Here is a 22,718-nt window from a genome sequence, read left to right as displayed (position 1 = left end):
GGCCAGGAGCTGCCATGAATTAATTTGGATGAGGTCACACATCCTCCCTCTTCCTCAGGGAAAAACTCCATTCCACCCATGGAATGCTGCCACCCAGCAGCTCCAGGGCTGGATCCTGTGAGGATCCCAGGGATGAGGCTGCAGGGATTGTTCCTTTCCCATTTCTCCTGGATCCTGTGAGGATCCCAGGGATGAGGCTGCAGGGGTTAATTCCCCATTTTTCCTGGATCCTGTGCAGAACCCAGGGATCAGGCTGCAGGGGTTAATTCCCCATTTCCCTGGATCCTCACAGCATTTCCCTGGGAATTAATGGGTTAATTCCCCATTTCCCTGGATCCTCCTCCTGTGAGGATCCCAGGGATGAGGCTGCAGGGGTTAATTCCCCATTTTTCCTGGATCCTGTGAGGATCCCAGGGATCAGGCTGCAGGGTTCATTATTATTCCATGAAAAGTGCACGGTCCTGAGGAATTCATGGATTTTCTGAGCAGTGAGCTGCTGCTGGAACTATCAAAATCAACTTTATCCTGATTTGCTCCTGTTTCCAGTGGTGTTTGGAGTATTGCAGTACATTTTCCATTCAGCCAAATTTTCTAAATGTTATTTAAATGATCTAAACATTTTGAAATTCATTAATTTAATTTATTTAAATCAATTTAATTTATTAATGTAATTTGTTGATTTTATCTATTTTTAGATATATTGATTTTAGTTTTATCTATTTTTAGGTATCTTTTAGTCTAGCTATTGATTTTGATTTTATCTAAATTAACCAAATATTATTTCCATTTTCTTTCCAGCTCTTGCTCCCAACTCTCCTTCAGCAAATTTAGATGTTGATTAATAAACAATAAATAAACAAACTCTACTTTAAATCTATTTACAGCCTATTGTAACATTTTCTAATATTCTGCAGGGCTGCAAATAAAAGGAATCCTTTCACATCCAATAAAAGCACCAAAATTATCCAACACAATGCATGAAAAGAGGAATTTACACCTGGACCTTCCATGGACATCAAACAGTTTTTATTTTCTACAAAAGAAACAGAAAAGGTGATGAGAAAATGCAGCAATGACAAATTTTACCACTTGAAAATGCTGAAATGAAACAAGGGAAACAATTTTTTTCCCACTTTTTCCTGCAGACAAGGTCTTGGAATATTTTGATGCAGGATAAAATCAAAGTAACACTTCATAAAGGAAGTAAAAATGTGTCAGAATGCAAATTCAATACATTTTCCTTTTACATCCAGGATCTAAAATAAAAAAATAAAACAACCCAAGTCCATTTGCAGAGTGAGTCTCCATTCTGTATCACCACAGATCTGAGAACCAGGAGAAACAATCCCAAAAAGCAGCTTCCCAAGGGAATGCTGATGCAGGGCAGCTCCAGGGAGCACATCCACAGGTGGGCTCAGTTTTCTCCTCTCCTGATGTGACAATTTCCTCCCAGCCTTGCTGAAGAAATACTTTTGTATTTTATTTATTTGATTTGGTTGATTTCCTGCACTTAGGTGGGTGATGGGCAGATTTTTGTGGAAGTTTGTCCAGGCTAAATTCAGATGTTCACACTGAATTTTGATTATTTGGAAATCCCACCTGGCCCAAGGGAGCTCCATGGGCTGGGAACAGCCACTGCCCAGAAGCAGCTGTGTGCCAATTCCATAATTTGGTAATTACAGGAATGATGAGGTTGATAAAATTCCCCATTTGGAGTTGCTGCTCAAGGAAACGTGGAGCATTTCCCTCCCAGAGTGAGGAGCTGGGAGCAGATGGATGAACACATCCAGGAGAGGATTCCCTCAGCCAGGAGCCTGCCCAGATGTCCAGGATTCCACAGGAGGAAGGGATAACAGGGATGGTTCCACCCATCCCACACTGTCCCAGCCCTGAGCCTCAGTTCCCACTCATCTCCCAGCTCCTGCCTGGCTCCATACAATTTTCTGGACTGGGAGGGATAAAATGATATTTCATGGGCTGCCAGGTGTTCTTCACCTGAGGAATTCCCTCCAAAAAGAAGGAAATGCCCCTGGCTGTGCTGCCCTGCCCATCTCCAGCACTGAGCTTGGAGGGAACCAGGACAGGACATTCCTGGTTATTCAGGGGAACCAGGAGAGAACATTCCTGGTTATCCAGGGGAACCAGGAGAGAACATTCCTGGTTGTCCAGGTGGAGCAGGAGAGAACATTCCTGGTTATCCAGGGGAACCAGGAGAGAACACTCCTGATTGCCCAGGTGGAGCAGGGCAGGACATTCCTGGTTATTCAAGAGAACCAGGAGAGAACATCCCTGGTTATCCAGGGGAACCAGGACAGGACATTCCTGGTTATCCAGGTGGAGCAGGAGAGAACATTCCTGGTTATCCAGGTGGAGCAGGACAGAACATCCTGGTTATCCAGGTGGAGCAGGAGGGAACATTCCTGGTTAATCAGGTGGAGCAGGGCAGGACATTCCTGGTTATCCAGGGGAACCAGGAGAGAACACTCCTGATTGTCCAGGTGGAGCAGGACAGAACATTCCTGGTTATCCAGGTGGAGCAGGAGAGAACATCCCTGGTTATCCAGGAGAACCAGGAGAGAACATTCCTGGTTATCCAGGTGGAGCAGGACAGAACATCCTGGTTATCCAGGTGGAGCAGGAGGGAACATTCCTGGTTATCCAGGTGGAGCAGGACAGGACATTCCTGGTTACCCAGTGAAACCCTCCCTGCCTGCCCAGCTCATCCAGATCTCCTCTGAGAGACAAAAAGAAGAGCTGAGTGTAGGAGCTCCGTGTGGAAGTGGCCTGGGATGGTCCTGGCAGCTCTCAGGCCACGGGGCTCCCCATCAGCCGCTCCTGGCGCAGAGCAACCAGCCTCTGGAACCACTTCTCCTCAGCCTCTGCCTTCTCCATGAACAGCTGGCACGGGGAGAAAAGTTGGCACAATCAGCAACTCCGGGTTTGTGATCATCCCCTGGAGCACCCACGGCTGCCTCGGTGCCCACAGGAAAAGCTCAGGGGGGTTAAAGACAAAGGAGAGCCAAAAACATCAATAAAAGCAGAGACTTTTCAGGGAATCCTGAAATAGTTTGGCTTGGGAGGGATCTTAAGGATCCTAATCATTGGAAAGGCAAAGCTCCAATGCAGTTCATCACTGCCAGCTCCTGCTCTCTGCTCTCTGTGTCCATTCTGCAGAACCCACACTGATTTCTTCACTGCAAGTCATTTTTAACTTGCTAATTCTTAAAAAAACCCTTTTTATTTCCCTCTAAAGCTCTCCCAAAGGGATTTGCTCAAGTTTAGCCACAGTGATTTAAAATTATCTGAAGCCTCTCCCTAAAACTTTGCAAGTTGGCAAAATGGGCAAGTTCTGAGTTTCCCTCCAGGTTTCCAGCTACCAGAAACCAATTTGTCCTGAATTTTTACCTGTCTTAAATTCCCCAGTGTTACACGAATTACATTTCATTGTAAAATTCATTTGTAGCTCCAAAACTCCTGCTGAAGCTCCTGTGGGATTGCTCTGCTGGGTGGTGGGAGGAGTGGGATCTCTTTTTGCAGAGCAGGGATCGTGTGAGGAGCTGCACAGCGAAGGCTGCGGGGTTACACAGCCCTGCTCCCACTCCAGGGACTGCCCTAAAGCTAAAAGTGGGATCAATTCTGCCTGAAAAGTTGGGATAAGCACTCACATTTGGATGAGCTAAGGAATTGTCATCCTGGTACTTGATGGCAGTGGGGATGTTGGCAGCTGGAGGCTCTTTCTCAGCAGCAGCTGCCTCAGTGGCTCCTGCTCCCACATTCACAGGCTCCTGTTGGAGCTCAGGAGGTTCTGCTGACTGAAAAAGAAAACAAACACACAAAATTTGAGTGTTTTACCCCAAAATTCCCAACTGTGGCAGTCTTTTAACTCAGCACTTGGCTGTCTTCCCTGAAAGGATCCTCAGGGAAAGACTTCTGAGCATCCTCAGCAGGACACAGGACAAAGGACACAGAGTGACCCAAAAAGTGTAGGGAGAGAGCTGGAAAAACTGCACCACTGGGATTTTGGATCGCTTCCTGAAGAAGCTGCATCAGATTCTTGGAGATTTCTAGAAAGGCAAATTGTACATTCCTGGGGAAACAGCCAGGGATAATCCCAAACACTCCCTGCCAGGTGGGAAAATGAACACATCCCAAACCAGTTCCCTACAACACCTGCTGGCCAAAATTCAGGGAAATTCTGGGATCTGGATGCCTCCTGTTGGGTTTCTGGAGGGCTGATTGAAAACCAAGCTGCTTCTTTTCAGGGAATAAATACAGACTTAAAGTCTGGCTTTAGTTAAGCAGCATTAAAATCATCTCCACTTCAATTACAAAGTAAATGTGATTACTTTGGCATTTCAATTCTTCTGCTTTTCCTAAACAAAAAGTCTTCAAACCAGGTGATTTCCTTAAATTCTGCCACATTTAAATTCCCTGAACCCACCCTGAGACCATCAGGGAGCCCTTGGTGGGATTTCTGGTGGATTTAAGGCTCTCAACATTGATGCTCCTTCATCGGTGGAAAACCCTTAAATAGTGCAGCTTCCTCCTGGCTCTGAGAGGATAATGCAGCAAGAAAGGGACTGAGAATGTCCCTTTTGGAAGGAAAATGTCCCTTTTGGAAGGAAAATGTCCCTTCAGGAAGGAAAATGTACCTTTTTGACTTCTTTGCTGGACCTGAAGGTCTGTGGGACGAAGGCGTCGCTTTCGATGGCTTCGATTTCCTTCACTCGCTTCACCTGGTCCAGGAGGGTGGCTTGGTCTGCACAGGGAAGGTGGGATTTATGGCATTTATGGGATTTATGGGATTTATGGGATTTATAGGATTTATGGGATTTATGGGACTGGTGAAATCCTGGGATCCAGGCCCTGTCCCAGCCATGCCTGAAGGAGATTTTGGGACACACCAGGAAAAACTGCTCGTGCAATGCAGCCCAAAAATCTTCTGTTACAAGGGAAAGCTCGGAGTAAAAATAACACCAGTGAGGCTGGGAACATTCCAAACACTGACCTAAGGATTTGTGGGATAACTGGGGAAGAGAAGGATCCAGGGAGAGCTCAGAGCCTGAAGGGGCTCCAGGAGAGCTGGAGAGGGACTGGGGACAAGGCATGGACACAGGACACAGGGAATGGCTCCCACTGCCAGAGGGCAGGGATGGGTGGGAGATTGGGAATTGGGAATTCCTGGCTGGGATGGGATTCCCAGAGCAGCTGTGGCTGCCCCTGGATCCCTGGCAGTGCCCAGGCCGGGTTGGACATTGGGGTTGGAGCACCTGGGACAGTGGGAGGTGTCCCTGCCCTGTCCCTGGGTGGGATTTAAGGTCCTTCCAACCCAAACCATCCCATAATTCTAAGTTGACAGGAGCTGCACTACAAGCAAAGTCCATAAATACACCTTTAAACCTATTTGTTTGAGGGATTTGGAAGGAAAAAAAAGAATTTCCTACATTTCAACTTGTGTTTGCACGTCCTGCTGCCTTGGTGCTGAAACCTCCTTTAGAACAGGTTCCCAAGGATTTTTGGGATAAATCAAAGGAGAGGGAATCAGAATTCACTGAGGTTTTGGATACACCTGGTCCGAGGGTAAATAAAGGATCCTGATTAAAGCCAGGCATAGAAAGGCAGGAAAAGGAGATTTCAAATCCACAGCTCAGCTCCAGTTCCACAAAATCCCAGGCAGCTCCAGGATCCCACCCAGATCCCACACAAAGTGATGGGAATGACAAATTAGGGAAGGGGCAAAAATCACTAAAAGCTGCCAATGACATCAGTGACATTAACGGGGGAAAATGGACTGGAGGAAGCAGAGCCCATTAGTGCAGGGGAGTTTTGACAAACACATTATGGGGAGATAAAACGACTTCCAGCTGTTGTTTGTCAGCTGTCAGGGACAAGGATATGTATTTCATAGGAAAATCAAAAATAATGGAGTCAGAAAGCTCCGAGGCTTCAGACAAAAAAAAAAAAAAATCAATACTAACTCAGTGCACGGTGAGTCTTTTCACCCTGTTAGAGTGGGGAAAAAAAAAAAAAGGGAAGTAAATTTTGGATTAGGGCTGGTTTTTAATAAAAAGGTGACTCCAGCAGCAGGCACAATTTCCAGCCCTGTCACCTTGGCAAGGAGGGGGATTTCCCAGTTTAACTGGGAACATCATCATCATCCTTCAGGGATAATTCTGCATTTTACACCTATTGCTCTCCTCCCGTGTATAAATATACACCCCCAGCTTGATAGCTGCAAATTCCTATGGAATTAGGCTGCAGCAGCAATACCCTGGAATGTCACTTGAGAACTAAAATGTGCTGGAATTCTCTTGATGCCACCCCAAAACATCACACACACAATAATTAGAAACAGCAGAGAATCAGATAAAAGTAAAAAAAAAAAAAAAAAAACAGAGAATTCTATGACTCTGCAAATCAGGTGAAAGGAGAACTTCCCTGCAAGCTCTGCCTAAAATATTCCCATTTTTTCCTTAAAGACAAAATTTATTCCACTAAGAGTTTTAAAATCACTGAAATAGAAGCATTAAATGACCAATAATATCTTGTGAAAGATCCATTAAACAAAAACATGTTTTAAATATTTCTTGGATAATCTCTGAGTGTAAATTTTGATGGATTCATTGCTTATCCATAATCCTGACCATGAACATGAACTTAAGAAGATTTTTTCAAGCAGGTCTAACTCCAGAATCAAAGCAATGACAAAAACCATCCAATATTCCTCTGACTCTGCTTCTTCCTATTTTACTAATTAGATTTAAGGGGTTAATTTAATTTTAAAATATAACACATTTTACATGAAAAGCTTTGAAATACAGAAAAGAGCTGCTAATTTTTCTTGCTCTTTTGAGCTGAGGATTAAAAGAAGGAAACACCCCCAAATCCCAGACTAAACAAACAACTACAGCAGAAAATATTTCCCCTTTGATCCCATTTTATTTGGGGTTATTGGAAGTGATATTTTTATGCAGCTGCCTTACAGAGCTGTGTGTTTTCCACCAGAACTGGGTTTTCACACATCCCATGGTTTTTAATTGATCCCGGTTTTACTCAAGCTGCACAAACTGACAAATTAAAGAAAAATGAAGTTTTCCCTGGGTAATTTGCAGTGGATGACACAAAAACCTCCCTGGCTGTGGGAGAACCCTGGATTCTGCACTAGGCACTGGGAAAAGGAGGAAAATCCAGCAGGACAGGTGGGACTCACTGTGGCTGTGTCACCTCTGGACTTCACCAGCCCTGGGGCTCTGGTTCTCAGGGAATTCTCCTGCCTCAAATCCCTTCTGTTTGGATCAGGAGAGGAGCAGCTGTCCCCACCCTGATCCCGCGGAATCCCAGAGTCCTGAGTGCTCCCAGCCCGAGTGCTGGAACTCCAGCCTGTGGGAGCTGCCTGGAGATCCTCCCTGGAGATCTCCCTGGGAGAACTTCCCTGGAGATCCTCCCTGGAGATCCCCCTGGGAGAACTTCCCTGGAGATCCTCCCTGGAGATCTCCCTGGGAGAACTTCCCTGGAGGAGATCCCCCTTGGAGAACTTCCCTGAAGATCCTCCCTGGAGATCTCCCTTGGAGAACTTCCCTGGAGATCCTCCCTGGAGATCTCCCTTGGAGATCCTCCCTGGAGATCCCCCTGGGAGAACTTCCCTGGAGATCATCTTGGAGATCCTCCCCGGAGATCTCCCTGGGAGAACTTCCCTGGAGATCCTCCCTGGAGATCCTCCCCAGTGATCTTCCTTGGACAACGTCCCTGGTGATTCTCTCTGGAACTCCCCCCTGGAGATCTTCCCTGGCGATCCCCCCTGGAGATCCCCCCAGGAGATCCCCCCAGGAGCCTCAGTGGCCACTCCAGAGGTGAGACCTCCCAACAGCTGGAGCAGAATCCAGAGGGGACGAGCCCAGAAATGTCCCACTGCTGCAAGCCCCGATCGCAGCATTCCCGGCACGCCAAGTCCCTCCCTCTCCTGCCCACTCGGAGCGGGGCTATCCCGGGATATTTCCCGGGGTATTTCCCGGGATCTCCTGCAGCTGATCGCGTTTCCCGGCCGGGCTCCGCTGCCGTTAGAGGGAGGCACCGCCTCACTCAACAGCGCTGGAGCCGCGGATGCCGAGCCCGAGATGCTCCGAGCGGAGCGTCCCTGCGGGATCCATCCATCCCTGCAGGATCAATCCCTACAGGATCCATCCCTGCAGGACCCATCCATCCCTGCGGGACCCATCCATCCCTACAGGATCCATCCCTACAGGATCCATCCCTGCAGGATCCATCCATCCCTGCGGGACCCGTCCCTGCGGGACCCATCCATCCCTGCGGGATCAATCCATCCCTGCGGGACCCGTCCCTGCGGGACCCATCCATCCCTGCGGGATCAATCCATCCCTGCGGGACCCGTCCCTGCGGGACCCATCCATCCCTGCGGGATCAATCCCTACAGGATCCATCCCTGCAGGATCCATCCATCCCTGCAGGATGCATCCCGGATTTTGGGCTCAGCTTCCACCCCCCTCATCCCTCCCATAACTCATCCTGGATAACTCCCATTCCCACTTCCCGATCCCTGAGCTCTGCTCCCACACTCTTTCCCAGCTGTTGGGATTTCCAGGGAAGGATTTCCCAGCCAGAGTCACAGGAGCAATAAATGCACCCCAAAAATAGAAACTGTGCAGAGAAACCTTTGCCCGTTCATTTCCCTGCTCCCAACCTCACTGCAAGCACTTGAAAAATACAATTGAATTTATTAAAGTAGCAAGCTGGGAGTACTCCAGCATCTATTTACTACAGGGAGCACACAGGATTTACAAATTAAGCTGGAAAAATGCAAATTAACAAGAAAAACTTCATCCAGGCTTGTTTTAACATCCTGTGAAAATGAGGCTATCATTAAAATATATTAAAAATAGCATTTTGTGAGCACTGTGGTACTTCCTACAGATAACACTACAGAGAGTTCTGCAGAGAGTACCAGGCTACTCTCTAAGTTTGCTATTTTGATACATTTTAGTGATAATAACCTCATTTTTATAGGATTTTAAGCCAAGTCTGGACACTAACAGCTTTTCTTTGAAAGACCCGGGAGCATTAAGTATAAAATGCAGTGGAAATCAGAAGGGAAAAGTTCAGCAAGTGAGCTCTGAATTTAAGAACCCTAAATTTAAGAAAATATCATTGAAGAACACCTGACTTGAAGAACTTTGAATTTAAGAAGGTGAAACTGCTGCTGGGGCCTGCGTGCCTTCCCCAGTGCCCTCCTCACAGCCCTGCACCCCCATTCTGGGGCTTTTTGGGGTGTTTTTGAAAGCACCCCGGGCTCTCAGCGCAGGGCTGGGCACAGCCTGGCACAGGGAATTCTGCTGGATTCGTGTTTGCCACCGGAGCCGCCGCGCTCCTTCCTGGGCACACAAAGCCAGGCCTGTAATTCAATGCTCAATTTACCCTTGTCTCAGTGGAGATTTCTCCCCGCTAATTGATAGAAATTAAGCCATTAATCAAGGCACCAGCCATCATTCAACCCGGGGAAGATGAATCCAAACTTTCATCATAACCACCTTCCCCATTTTAGTGTTCATTAGCATTAATTTTTAATGCAATTATGCTCTTCTTTTACGCTGAGCTCATAAATTACTGCTCTTTTGTTGCTCGCTGGCCTTGTAAAATCCAAGGTAATGCTTTGTGCTCTGATCTTAAAGGCAATTACTGCCTGCTTCTATCTCTTCCATACCTCTATCCCAAATAACCTCTGTGTTGGAGGTCCAGGCTCACCAGTGGGGACCCCACACGGATGTGTCCTACAGAGCCATTTGTCCACGTTCAAACCACACAGTGACACAGGCAGAGCCAGAATTCCTGCTAATGCTGCTGGATCCCAGGAGCCAGCAGCAGAGAAATGACAGGACAACGGGATTCTGCAGTGGATACAGGGAAGAAATTGGCACAGAGTAGTGGAAATAAGCTGTGAGAGAGCGTGCAGGACAGCGGGGCTGCAGCTTGGAGGCTCTCCAGCTTTTCCAGGGATCACTTTGTGTTGTCACTTCAAAAAGCACTGCTGGCACGTGCCCAGGGCTCCTTTCCTTCCCCCTGGCCTGTGCCAGTGTGTGGTAACCCCACAGAGCCCTCCTGGGATCCTGTGGGATCCGTGCTGGCACAGGGGCCCCAGTCAGGAGCTCCCAGCCCTTTATTCCCTCTCTAGTCCTGAGAACCCCATCAAGGGAAAAGCACAGCAGCCCCAAGCCCCTCTGGCTGCCCCCAGACACCCTGGGGTGGTTGCAGGGAAGAGGAAATGCACATCAGGAAATGCTGCTTGGCTCGAATTATTTTTCTGTTTCTTTCCCAGCCTTTAGCTGGGACATGGAATAAAGTCACTCACTCCAGCTCAAGGCCTGCCCAGCACCAATAAAATACCATCCACCTCTGCACTCCCAATTCATCTAGCCTAAATAGGACAACTCCCAGTCAAGCCTCATGCTCATCCCACAGGTTCCCAGAAAAACACCCCTCTGGAAGTACCTGTGTGATGGGCCCAGATCCACAAAACCCTAATTTTTTATCAAAATAAAATTCCCCACAACATGGACTGTGGTCTGAGCAAATGGGTGTGGAATTTTGTTCCATACACCCCTATTTATTTTCCCCCCACACCTCTATTTATTTCCCCATACACCCCTATTTATTTCCCCCATAACCCCCTATTTATTTCCCCCATAACCCTCTATTTCCCCCACACACGCCTATTTATTTCCCCATAAACCACTATTTATTTCCCCACACACCCCTGTTTATTTTCCCATGCTCCCCTCTCTATTTCCCCCATAACCCCCTGTTTATTCCCCCATAACCCCCTATTTATTTCCCCCATACACCCCTATTTATTTCCCCATAACCCCCTATTTATTTCCCCAAAACCCCCTGTCTATTTCCCCATAACCCCCTATTTATTCCCCCATAACCCCTATTTATTTCCCCCATAACCCCTTATTTATTTCCCCCATAACCCCCTGTTTATTCCCCCATAACCCCCTATTTATTCCCCCATAACCCCCTATTTATTTCCCCATAACCCCCTATTTATTTCCCCAATAACCCCCTATTTATTTCCCCCATACACCCCTATTTATTTCCCCATACACCCCCTATTTATTTCCCCCATAACCCCCTATTTATTCCCCCATAACCCCCTGTTTATTCCCCTATAACCCCCTGTCTATTTCCCATACACCCCTGTTTATTTGCCCTTTAGAAACAGCTTTTCAATACGTAGCCATAAATTTGTGTTTCAGCTGACTGAAGTCCAATAAGCAATTCCATGATGGTTTTTACAACCCCATTCCCTTAAGTGACTTCTCCTTTAGCACAAATAAATGCCATGGAGATGACAGGGGAACACACAGCATTAATGAGGTACAGAAATCAGATTTGTTTCTCATCCTGAAATTTGAAGACGATTCCAAGACTTTTAATTTGTAATAATAAACCATAAATTTCCCTGTTAGGGAGATCATAAATTTCTGTTTCACTTGTGGAACAGTAAAACTTTAACGACAGCAGCTGTGATTGCTAAAATGAAATCGCTCAAATATCAGCTTCAAATATACTTTGATATTTGTAAAGATTCATGGAATGCTTTGGGTGGGAAGGAACTTTAAGATCATTTAATTCCCACCCTGCCATGGGCAGGGACACCTCCCACTGTCCCAGGTGCTCCAACCTGGCCTTGGGCACTGCCAGGGATCCAGGGGCAGCCACAGCTGCTCTGGGAATTCCATCCCAGCCAGGAATTCCCAGTTCCCAATCTCCCACCCATCCCTGCCCTCTGGCAGTGGGAGCCATTCCCTGTGTCCTGTGTCCATCCCTTGTCCCCAGTCCCTCTCCAGCTCTCCTGGCAGGGCTCTGAGCTCTCCCTGGAGCTTCTCCTCTCCAGGTGAGCACCCCCAGCTCTCACAGCCTGGCTCCAGAGGGAATCCAGCCCTGCAGCAGCTCCAGGACATTGGGATCAGAGGAAAGCAAAAGAGGGAACTCTGGAATACAAAGGGACAGGAGAGGATGGGCAGGCACAAAGCAGGGCTAAATTTAAGGAAGGCATGTAAGGAGTGATTATTAATTGCAGCAGCTTTAATAAAAAGGCAGGAATTGATTCCTGCAGCAGCCATTATCCATGGGGGGCCATCGATCCCCTTTCCAATTCCCTTTCCCTCAGCTCTGGAAGTGGCCAAGACCCCAAACTCCCCTTACCCTTCCCACCTCTCACTATCCTCACGTGGCTGCTCTTCCTCACCAGCCACACTCTGCCTCTGCACCAAAACTTGGCATTTTTTATTTTCCCCTTGATTTGTTCCTGCCCCCTTTCAGTTCCAACCAGGCAACGTGAAGATTAAACAGAGATAAGAAGATCACAGTGCGTGCCAGATGCTGGAGCAGCCTCCTGGGAGCAGCAGCACACCACCAGGTGTTGGTGTCAGCCTAATGAAGTGACACTGGCACACCAGGGACACCAAACCTGCCACTAGCCAGGCAAAAACGAGGAATATTGGAAATTCCAGGGACAAACAATCCATGCCCTCATCTAAATGTATATTATCTGTGCTCATTAATTTGGGGGTTAAACAGATTGAGTTTGGTCTTTGCCACCACAGTGAACTTCAGGAAAATTTACTGAAGATAAACGAGGAGCTCAGGCAGTAACTGATGAACTTCAGGGCATCCCAATCAAGGCTTGAGTGAAGCACTTTAACTTATTACAGACTGACCTCACCCCAGCAAATCTTCTCCTGGCACGTCCAGCCTGTGGTTTAATATCCATTACACCCAGGGAAAGGCTTTTAACTCTCTCCAAAGGAAGTGGGAAGGGAAATCAGTGGGTTGGGGTGTCCTGGGCAGGGCCAGGGGTTGCACACACGATCCCTGTGGGTCTCTCCCAGCTCAGGATGTTCTGTGGTGGCCATGGGTGAGATTCTTCATGTGAGAACTCCTGGCCAGCAGGTTAAAGATGAACATTAAAAAATAAAACTTTTAATTTGGGTTTATGGAGTTTATACTTAAAGGGTTTTCTACAAGTCGAGTCCTCCAGGTTTTTTGCACATTCCAACTTTGCTTCCGTGATCCCCCCCATCACTCAAAATCATGGAATCACAGCACCACGGAGTGCTTTGGCTTGGAGGGACCTGAAGGCTTGAAGGTTTTAACTTTTGGTGAAGAAAAGTCACGCCAGCAGCACAGGGAGCTCAGTAAAACCCAGGAATGACCCTCAGGGATGGGGTTTGTTCCCTGTTCAAGGGCCAGCTGTCTCCCAGCCACATTCCCGCTCTCGTTTGCATCCCTCCCTCCCTCCCCCTGCCCACGTGGGCCTCATTTCCAAGCCTATTCAAAATGATATTTTCCAAGCATGTGCCACACGACTTGTTCATATAAATGGAACAAATTAAACTGTCTCCACAGATATCCCCTCACATTTGTAGCCCTGATTCCTCTCCCTCACACGTGGCCGAGACACCGAATTATCTCCCTGCAGAGGTTGACCTCAGGATATTGGATTCTGCCACGGAGCTCTCCGGGACTAAACCGACGGGAAACACTTAATCACCCCTGCCTTTGCAGGGGAAAAAAATCAACTTCAAATTTGCCCTGATGAAAAATCAATAAACCAGTAATTGCTTGGCTTATCACGGCGTGGAGGGACAAATTGGGAAGCGGAGCTCGGCGCGGATTCCGGGGAAAGGCGCGGAGGTTCGGGATGGCGAAGCCAGAAAAGGGAAAGGTCTCCGAGTGGTAATTAAATCTACTCCTGCTGATTTTCTGCCAAACTTATTTCCCTGGAGTTTATCAAAATGTTGCAGGGCTTAACGGGGGTGGGGGGGGCAGAACTAATCAATTCAGCACTGGGCTGGCACGGGCCGGGCACGGGAATGCAAATCCTGGGATAAAGGTACTGGGAAATGCAAATCCTGGGATAAAGGTAAAGGGAAATGCAAATTCTGGGAAAAAGGCACCAGGAAATGCAAATTTTGGGATAAAGGTACTGGGAAATGCAAATTTTGGGATAAAGGCACCAGGAAATGCAAATCCTGGGATAAAGGAACTGGGAAATGCAAATCCTGGGATAAAGGTACCAGGAAATGCAAATCCTGGGATAAAGGTACCAGGAAATGCAAATTCTGGGATAAAGGTACTGGGAAATGCAAATTTTGGGATAAAGGCACCAGGAAATGCAAATCCTGGGATAAAGGTAAAGGGAAATGCAAATTCTGGGAAAAAGGCACTGGGAAATGCAAATCCTGGGATAAAGGTACCAGGAAATGCAAATTCTGGGATAAAGGTACCGGGAAATGCAAATTCTGGGATAAAGACACCAGGAAATGCAAATTCTGGGATAAAGACACCAGGAAATGCAAATTCTGGGATGAAGGCAGCAGGAAATGCAAATTCTGGGATAAAGGCACCAGGAAATGCAAATTCTGGGATGAAGGCAGCAGGAAATGCAAATTCTGGGATAAAGGCACCAGGAAATGCAAATTCTGGGATAAAGACACCAGGAAATGCAAATCCTGGGATAAAGGTAAAGGGAAATGCAAATTCTGGGATAAAGGCGCCAGAAAATACAAATTCTGGGATAAAGGCACCAGGAAATGCAAATTCCAGGATAAAGGCACCAGGAAATGCAAATCCTGGGATAAAGGCAAAGGGAAATGCAAATTCTGGGATAAAGGCGCCAGAAAATGCAAATTCTGGGATAAAGGCACCAGGAAATGCAAATTCTGGGATAAAGGCACCAGGAAATGCAAATTCCAGGATAAAGGCACCAGGAAATGCAAATCCTGGGATAAAGGTACTGGGAAATGCAAATTTTGGGATGAAGGCACCAGGAAATGCAAATTCTGGGATAAAGGCACCAGGAAATGCAAATTCTGGGATAAAGGCACCAGGAAATGCAAATTCTGGGACAAAGGCAAAGGGAAATGCAAATCCTGGGATAAAGGCACCAGGAAATGCAAATTCTGGGATAAAGGCAAAGGGAAATGCAAATTTTGGGATAAAGGCACCAGGATAACGCCTGCCCCATCCAGCACCACCCTCCCATCCAACCAATGATCAATTGCCAAAAATTCACGTTTTCTATTCTGCTGTGTTCCAGAACAACTCCTTTTCCTGGTTTTCTGATGCATGCCCAGCTCCTCCTCCCCACACGGTGTATTTCAAACTCAACATTTAAAAATATTATTATTCATGGTAGATTAAGAGAAAAGAGCCCAAAAGCTCTCCCTAACATCATCCAACGTGTTCCAATTTTTCCTTTGCATTTTTTTTTTTTTTTTTCAATTTTCCTCTTGTCCACTTCACCTATTTGGAATTTGTCAGGAGGAAAACCCAATTGGGTAGCAAAATCCCCTTTGGATTTTGTCACTTTTCGGGCAGCCCCAAAGCAAGTAAATAAAAACCAAACTAGGAAAATCCAAGCACTGAAAATACTCCTGGAAAAGTAGTGGCTTTTGCTAATAGACCTAATTTCATGCAGCAAATTAGCATAGCTCCAATGGAAGTGCAAATGTAATCAAACTGAAAAATTCAAATGAGGCAGGGGGAACCTTTTTCTTCCTTGCTTTGCTTTTTAGTCACTTTAAAAAAAAAGTAAAAAAAAAAAAAAAAATCAGCATTTTGCTGTGTGTCCTTCACCAGGCTGGAGGGACTATGGTAATTAAAACATTTAAACCAGCACAAGCCCCCAGTCTCTAATCTGGAGCTGGGGTCAGCTGTCTGTAAATTCTAATTTGTCCTCAATTTTTTATTCATGCTGGGGAAATGCTGCATATTTAACAGGAAACCAGCAGGAAGGGGCAGCGCTGGGCTTGGGGGTCAAATAATTTGATTTCTGAGCAGATTACATGGAACATCCAACGTCTAATCTCACACCTGATTTGGCAATAAAATGACAATAAAAGGAATGTTAAGACAGCCTCGCCATGGGGTGGGCAATAACCAGTTTTTATGAGTTGGGAAAGGATTGGTTTGTTTGTAGAATTATTTTTATTGCAGCTCCTGAGTAAAGGAGTCACGGGCTGGAATTTCCTTTTGGAGGGTTCTAGTTAGGGAAATAATATAAGGGATATTGCAGAAATAAAAATTATTTTTAAATAGTCATTTAGAATTTTTTTTTAAGATTTAAGTCAATCTAATTTTGCTTTATTTTATTTCAATGACTGGATGTAGCACTCGGTGCTCTGGTGGGGATCAGTCACAGTTTGGAATCAATGATCTGGAAAGTTTTTTCCAACCTCAGGGATCCCATGAGGGATCAAAGAGGGTTAAAAACTACCCAGAGATGTTGTGTGAGGAAGGAAGAACTAAGAAAAAATACAAAATGCTCTTTTTCCAAGCAAAAGTTGCCACTGCAGCCTGGGACAGGGAAAGGAACACACTCTAAGCCCTGGATAAATGTCCTGTTTGCAAATCCATATGGGACATAAACCCACCTAAAATCAGACTTTTGAATCCATATGGGGCATAAACTGAACAAAAACTGGAGTTTCCCAGTGTGCAATTCCCCTGGATGTCTTGGAATGCTCCAATGCTTCATACACCATTTAATAGGACTTTGTATTTTCCAGGGAGAACAAACTCTTTCATTCCTAACTGGGAGCTTCAGCAAATGGATGAATTTGAGTTGTTCAGAAAAAATCTTCTCTTCATTTTCCAGCACTGTGACGTCCTCACAACCCTTCAAAGCCACCCCAGGAGAGTTTTCGTGGCTTATTAATAAATTGTAGAGAAGTTTTCCTCCCCATTTCCCTGGAAATTCCATTGTTCCCATGTCATGAACTGCCCCTTTTTTCTTCCCTCTGCCTTTCCACACTCACCCTTCCCAATCCCTGCTGGCACAGCAATTGCCAGCACATCTGCCACTCACAATGGGATCTAAGCACACAAAAAATGTGTATTTTTCCAAACAAAAATTTTCCCCAACAGTGTCTTTTCCCTGCAGATGGGTGCTGGTGGGTCCCAACCAGCTCATCCCAAAATCCCTGTGCTGGGTGATTCCTCCAGGTGGAAAGGTTCCCCCTGGGCCATTGGTCCCAAAATCCAGGAATCACAATGGGGAGATGGGGCACAGCTCCTTGGTTTGGTCCCAAAATCCAGGAATCACAATGGGGAGATGGGGCACAGCTCCTTGGTTTGGTCCCAAAATCCAGGAATCACAATGGGGAGATGGGGCACAGCTCCTTGGTTTGGTCCCAAAATCCAGGAATCACAATGGGGAGATGGGGCACAGCTCCTTGCTTTGGTCCCAAAATCCAGGAATCACAATGGGGAGATGGGGCACAGCTCCTTGGTTTGGTCCCAAAATCCAGGAATCACAATGGGGAGATGGGGCACAGCTCCTTGCTTTGGTCCCTTTTCCAGATTTGGATTTTTCCCCTCCTGCCATGTCTGGGCCATCCCACTTTTCCACTTGAATTTCCTCACAAGAACCTTAAGTGGGAGCACCAATTAATTCCTCTCAGCATCCCCCAGTCCCCAGGCAAAACAAACTAAAGATTAGAACATTTTGATTTTGAGTGAAATTCACAGCGGGCGCCGTTTCAAAAATGGGGAATTTTCCTGAGTTCCCTCTTGGAAGGAAATCATGGAATCCCAGAATGGTTTGGGTTGGAAGGGACCTTAAAGGCCAGCCAGTTCCACACAGCTCCAGTGAGGATTTGAGGCTCCTGGGTTGTTTGGATTGGCTCCCTCACGACGTTGGAAATGTCTCTTCCCATCACTCCCTGGCATTTCAGTCCATGTGGTTTCATTATTCCACCTGCTGGACTGCAGAGCAGCAGCTCAGGGCACCAGATTCCATCATCAGCCCCAGGGAGGAAAATCTCACAGCCCCACTGGAGCTTGGACACTTAAAAATAATAATTTCTGACTTCCTGGGCTTTGGTTTTTTATGAAATAAAATGAAATTCCTCACCTTCTTCCTTTCTTCTCTTGGCTTCTTCTTCACTTCTCTCCTTGGCCTTCAACGCTTCATCTGCTTTGGCTAAAAAGAAGAAAACAAGCTGGAATTAGTTAAATTTATCCTATCAAATCGTGGAATCATGGAATGGTTTGGGTTGGAAGGATTTAAAGCCCACCCAGTGCCACCCCAGCCATGGCAGGGACACCTCCCACTGTCCCAGGTGCTCCCTGCCTCAGTGTCCAGCGTGGCCTTGGGCACTGCCAGGGATGGGCTGTCAACAACCTCCTGCCAAACAATATTTCCAGGGCTTTAAACCCAATTTCATGTTCCTTCCTGCAGGCCCCACAGTGAAATCCACGTGCCTGACAGACCAGAACTTGACTCTTCGTTAATTTTATTTAAAGTCATGCCCACAGTTAAGGAATGGCACAAATGGGATTATGGAGGGTAATATCAGGTCAGTATTAGAGGCAATATTAATTCCATACAAATCCCCACATTCATTTTGGGGTGAGTAAAGCCCTTTAGAGACTTTAAAGAGGTTTTCTTTCTTTAAACCCCACTCTCCCCAGACCGAACTGCACCGACCCAAAGGTGGTGCACCATGAAGTGGCAGATTTGCTGCCACAGGGAGTAATCCACCAGCCCTATTTTGAGATAAAACAGAAACAAAACAATATTTCCAGGCCTGCAGACTCTGCTCAGAGTGGGAGTCAGGCAGCTCTTCCTCAGGACTTTATTAGGTAGTACACAATTTTCTCTTCACTCCAAATCACAGCAGCAGTACTTAATCCATGTTACAACAATCTTCTTTAAAAAGAATCTTTTTCCCTCTAGAAACCTCTTCCCTTATTACTTAATTATCTACCAGTTGCTCAACTGCAGGGGTTTTCAAACACTTTCCTACAGATGTTAAAGAAGATTAAAAATATACAGCACAGTAACAAGGGACTATCAATATACTCTGTAAATTAATTAAATTTCTGTTCTAGCACATCATTTATTCCAAAGCATTAATGTCTCAAAGGAGCCATTCTCTTTTATTGCCATCTCACTGCCTGATGAGTGAACTAAGTGAGAATAAGTCTCTAATAACATTATACTTGATGAAATATTAAGTTTTCAAAAGTATCAGCAGGCCAGAAAGAAAAGAACCAACAAGGACCAGAAATGCACCATTTACACCAGGCCTTCCCAGGGAGGGAAATCACTACAAAAACTGTGCTCTGCATGGTAACAGCTCAGTCAGACCTGCAAAGATTTAATCCCAGCAGCTCCTGAATTAAGCAGTAATTTATGAAAACCAAACTCAGCTCAGGAGGGGGGTGAAGGGGTCGTTCCTTTTTGGAGCCACCAGCTCCACCTTAAAATGCACAGCCTGGCCAGGGTGTTACCAAGTGATCCAACCACTGCTTCCACCCCCACGATTTTATACATATTTAGACAACATTTCAAGCCATGAAATATCAAAACTTCTTCTGCCACTGAAGATCATTACGAGAATCTATTAAATCCCATAATAAAACCAAACCACGAGTAACTCTAAAGACTTTTACTTCATTTACACTTTATTCTCCTTGGTAAAAGGACAGGGATAATAGAAATTCCATTTAAATTCAATTTTGGTGATATGTGTAATTGTAGATATACCCCTTGAGTCATGTAAAATGCTCAGCTTATGTTTCTTTCAAATTATCCCGCTCCCATTCCCATTCTGCTCCTTACAACTGTCTTCAATATGTATTAGCAGAGCTCATTAGGCTGGAATTTAATAATGCAAACATCAGGTGGATTTCAAGACCCTCCATTATCAGCACAAGATGGATTGCTCATATAGCTCGTGGGCCAACTGGGCACAATTTAGATTCAATAAACTACCAGGCCTAAATTTGATTTATCTATTCCACTGAGCTACTTTGTTCTTCCTGCCCGATTTGTTGCTGCACGGGAACAATTCATTGGGTATCTCAGTGGCAAAAAGATATTAAAACACACAGGAAAGATGCTGCTGGTCAATGAATAAATTTTTAGCTTGTCTTTGTTAAGTTTAAATCGCTGATTTCCAGCCCTTGTAAGTCAAGTTAAAACTGCTGCCGAGGCAGAGCTTGGCCTTTCAAGTCCTGGTTAATTAGAGGGACAACGGGGCAATTTAGGAAGTATCACGAGGACAATTCTCCACACAAAATTGCTCATTAACAACAATTTAACTTAGCCCATAAATCTCCTCGAGCTCACAGGGTCTGCCTACCACAACCAACAACAGGCACTGAAACCCTGAGTTTCTCTCAGGACTGAACACCAAAGGATCTCTTCAAACATTTCACATTTTTCTGTCGTTTTTGCACAGAATCCCAGAATGGGCCAGGCTGGGAGGTTCCACAGTGGGTCAAGTGGTTCAACCTCCAGCAGGGTCATCCTGGAGAACATGGCACAGGATGGTGTCCACTCTTCTTCCTCCTCTCCTTCTCCTTTTCTTCTTCTTCTCCTTCCTCTTCCTCGCCTCCTCCTTTCTGTTCTTCTTCTTTTCTCCTCCTCCTCCTCAATGCTATTATTATTATTATTATTATTATTATAGTTATTATATATTATATATTATATTATTATATATTATATTAACAACATTGTATATTTTATATATAATAATATTGTATAATATTATTTATTATATAATAATATTATATATTATATTAATAATATTATATAGTATATATTATTATGTATATTATATATTATTATTATATATCAATATATCACTATATTAATATAGTGAATATATTGTTGTTCACTCCCCAAGTGCCATCAAAAGCACTAAAAGAGATTCACTTTTCTCAAACCAAGCTGCAATTAAACAACATTTAGAAGATCTTTACAACTTGAGGGTTGCATTTGATGGTCTGGGAGGGCTTTTCCAACCTTTTTGGATTGGCTTTTCCAATTCCAGGATTCCGTGGAAGCCCTGGAAGTGCTCGAGGTTTGGGAAGCAGTCACTCCCTGATGGATGGCTGATGCTTTAATCCTGACCAGCCTCACACCGTGCCAAGGTGAAATTATTTCCAAGCAAAGCTGCTAATTAAGAGAAGCCAGGAAAACTGTGAATTATTGCAAGGTAGAAACAGGGCAGGGGATGTTTTGGGGCTGGAAAGGGCATTTTGGAAAGTGTGGCCCAGGCTCATGCAGCAGAGCCCTCCCCCAGTGCATGGCAGAAGCAGGGAAGGTGCACGGAAAAGACTCAGCCCTTCACTAAGGAGATTTCATTTTCCTGTCAAAATTAAAAAGAGAGGAGTGTCAGAACACCCACAACTGCAAACCACAAGAGGTTTGGAAAAAATAAATTAATTCAACCTAATTGTGGACTTTCCAACTGCTCAAAATTGAAAATACAAGATGTGTCTGAGGAAAAGAAAGCCAAGAAACTGTAAAAACACTTGGACATCTCATTTAAAATGCAGCCAACCATCCACAATGCTCATCAGAAAGACTTCACCTTTTTTTTTTTTTTTAAACACAAACATTTTTGCACTTATAAAATATTCAGTCAGCTCACATATAAAAATACAAGTGGAATCCATTATTAATTTACAAGGCCCTGTTTCATTTACATGCTATTTTTCTCTGGTATATTAAATTTATCAAGGCTTGTGGAAATCCTCTCTGCTGAATATTCATAGGCTGACGTGGAAAATTATCTGTTATCCATCTGACAAATTCCAGCACAAACTCCAGACACCCACTTGCTCAGAGAGTTCCTCTGACAGGAACACCAGGAGCAGCACCCAGGAATTCTGAGTTCCAGAGGAAAAGTGACACCACCACACACATTCTTATCACTCCACATTTAAGCTGGTTTTCTGTATTTTTTGCCTTTAGGAACATTTCACCCAAAATTTAAACACCACCAACATTCTTGGAGGTCTTAAGAGGGCTTTTCCAGCCTAAATGATGATTCTATTGATCCATATTGATCCATATGATTCTATTAATCCATGAGCCCATAAATCCACGGGGTTCTGTGATTCCATAAATCCATGTTTTGGTGGTCACTTGCCCAGCCCATGGTGTCCATGGCCACGGATCTCTCAGAGCTCCCTGTCCTCCCTAATTACACCTGAAACACCCAATTCCCAAACATGGCAACTTCTGCCCTTGCTGCCCTGTAATTTAATTACACCAGACTCTAATTATGGATATTGGAGCCCTGAGCATGAGGGTGAGGGAGGGGCTCACTGCCCCCTCCCCTGCTCTGCCAGTCACACTTTAAAAACTCCCCAGAAGCCCAAATCTGGTTTTCTTAAGCTTTTCTGAATTCCTGGGGGAAAATACCCAGTGTTTGGAAGGGAGATGTTATCCCACTGATTCCTCCTGGTGTAGGATTGCTGCTTCTCACCTCTTCAGCAGCATTCCTGCTCAGCTCCCTTCCCTCAGGCATTTGGGAAAATATTCCTTACTCTGGGATAAACCTCCTGTTATGGCACAGCTAACCAGCATCTGGCTCACAGCCACAAGGGTTTTCCCAAATATGAAACGGATTTTTGGTAGAAGATCAATCCAGTCATGTGCAACCCAACTGGAAAACCACAGGCAAAACCCAAACGTTGTCTTACTCCAAAGGACCACTGAGATACTTGGAGTTATCTGGTGTAACCAAGGTATTTGTTTATATCGGGTACAACCAAGATAATCATCAAGATAAACCCTTTCCCACCAACCAGGCAATTTCTCCCTGGTTTCTGTCACTGTTACCATTTTTAGGAAGCAGTTTGTGGCTCACCTGCTGGCTGGAAACGGCACGGGGCTG

At 45.4% G+C, this 22,718-nt stretch overlaps 1 protein-coding gene across 1 annotated transcript in view; it reads right to left on the bottom strand.

The window, feature by feature from the left end:
• Positions 1-1,004: 1,004 nt before the first annotated feature.
• The window catches only part of RSRC1 (arginine and serine rich coiled-coil 1), a 107,405-nt gene continuing 85,691 nt past the window's right edge, over positions 1,005-22,718 (bottom strand). The window contains exons 9-12 of the mRNA XM_053986472.1: positions 17,936-18,004; positions 4,653-4,759; positions 3,666-3,812; positions 1,005-2,898 (exon numbers count right to left, since the gene is read on the bottom strand). Coding sequence (XP_053842447.1) covers positions 2,806-2,898; positions 3,666-3,812; positions 4,653-4,759; positions 17,936-18,004 — 416 coding nt within the window. The 3' untranslated portion in view covers positions 1,005-2,805. The remainder of the gene's footprint in view (positions 2,899-3,665; positions 3,813-4,652; positions 4,760-17,935; positions 18,005-22,718) is intronic.

The sequence above is a fragment of the Vidua macroura genome, chromosome 10 (assembly GCF_024509145.1).
Source record: "Vidua macroura isolate BioBank_ID:100142 chromosome 10, ASM2450914v1, whole genome shotgun sequence".
In the NCBI taxonomy this organism is placed as follows: domain Eukaryota; kingdom Metazoa; phylum Chordata; class Aves; order Passeriformes; family Viduidae; genus Vidua; species Vidua macroura.
Note: the sequence above shows the minus strand (reverse complement) of the source record. Positions and strands in the feature narration are given on the sequence as shown.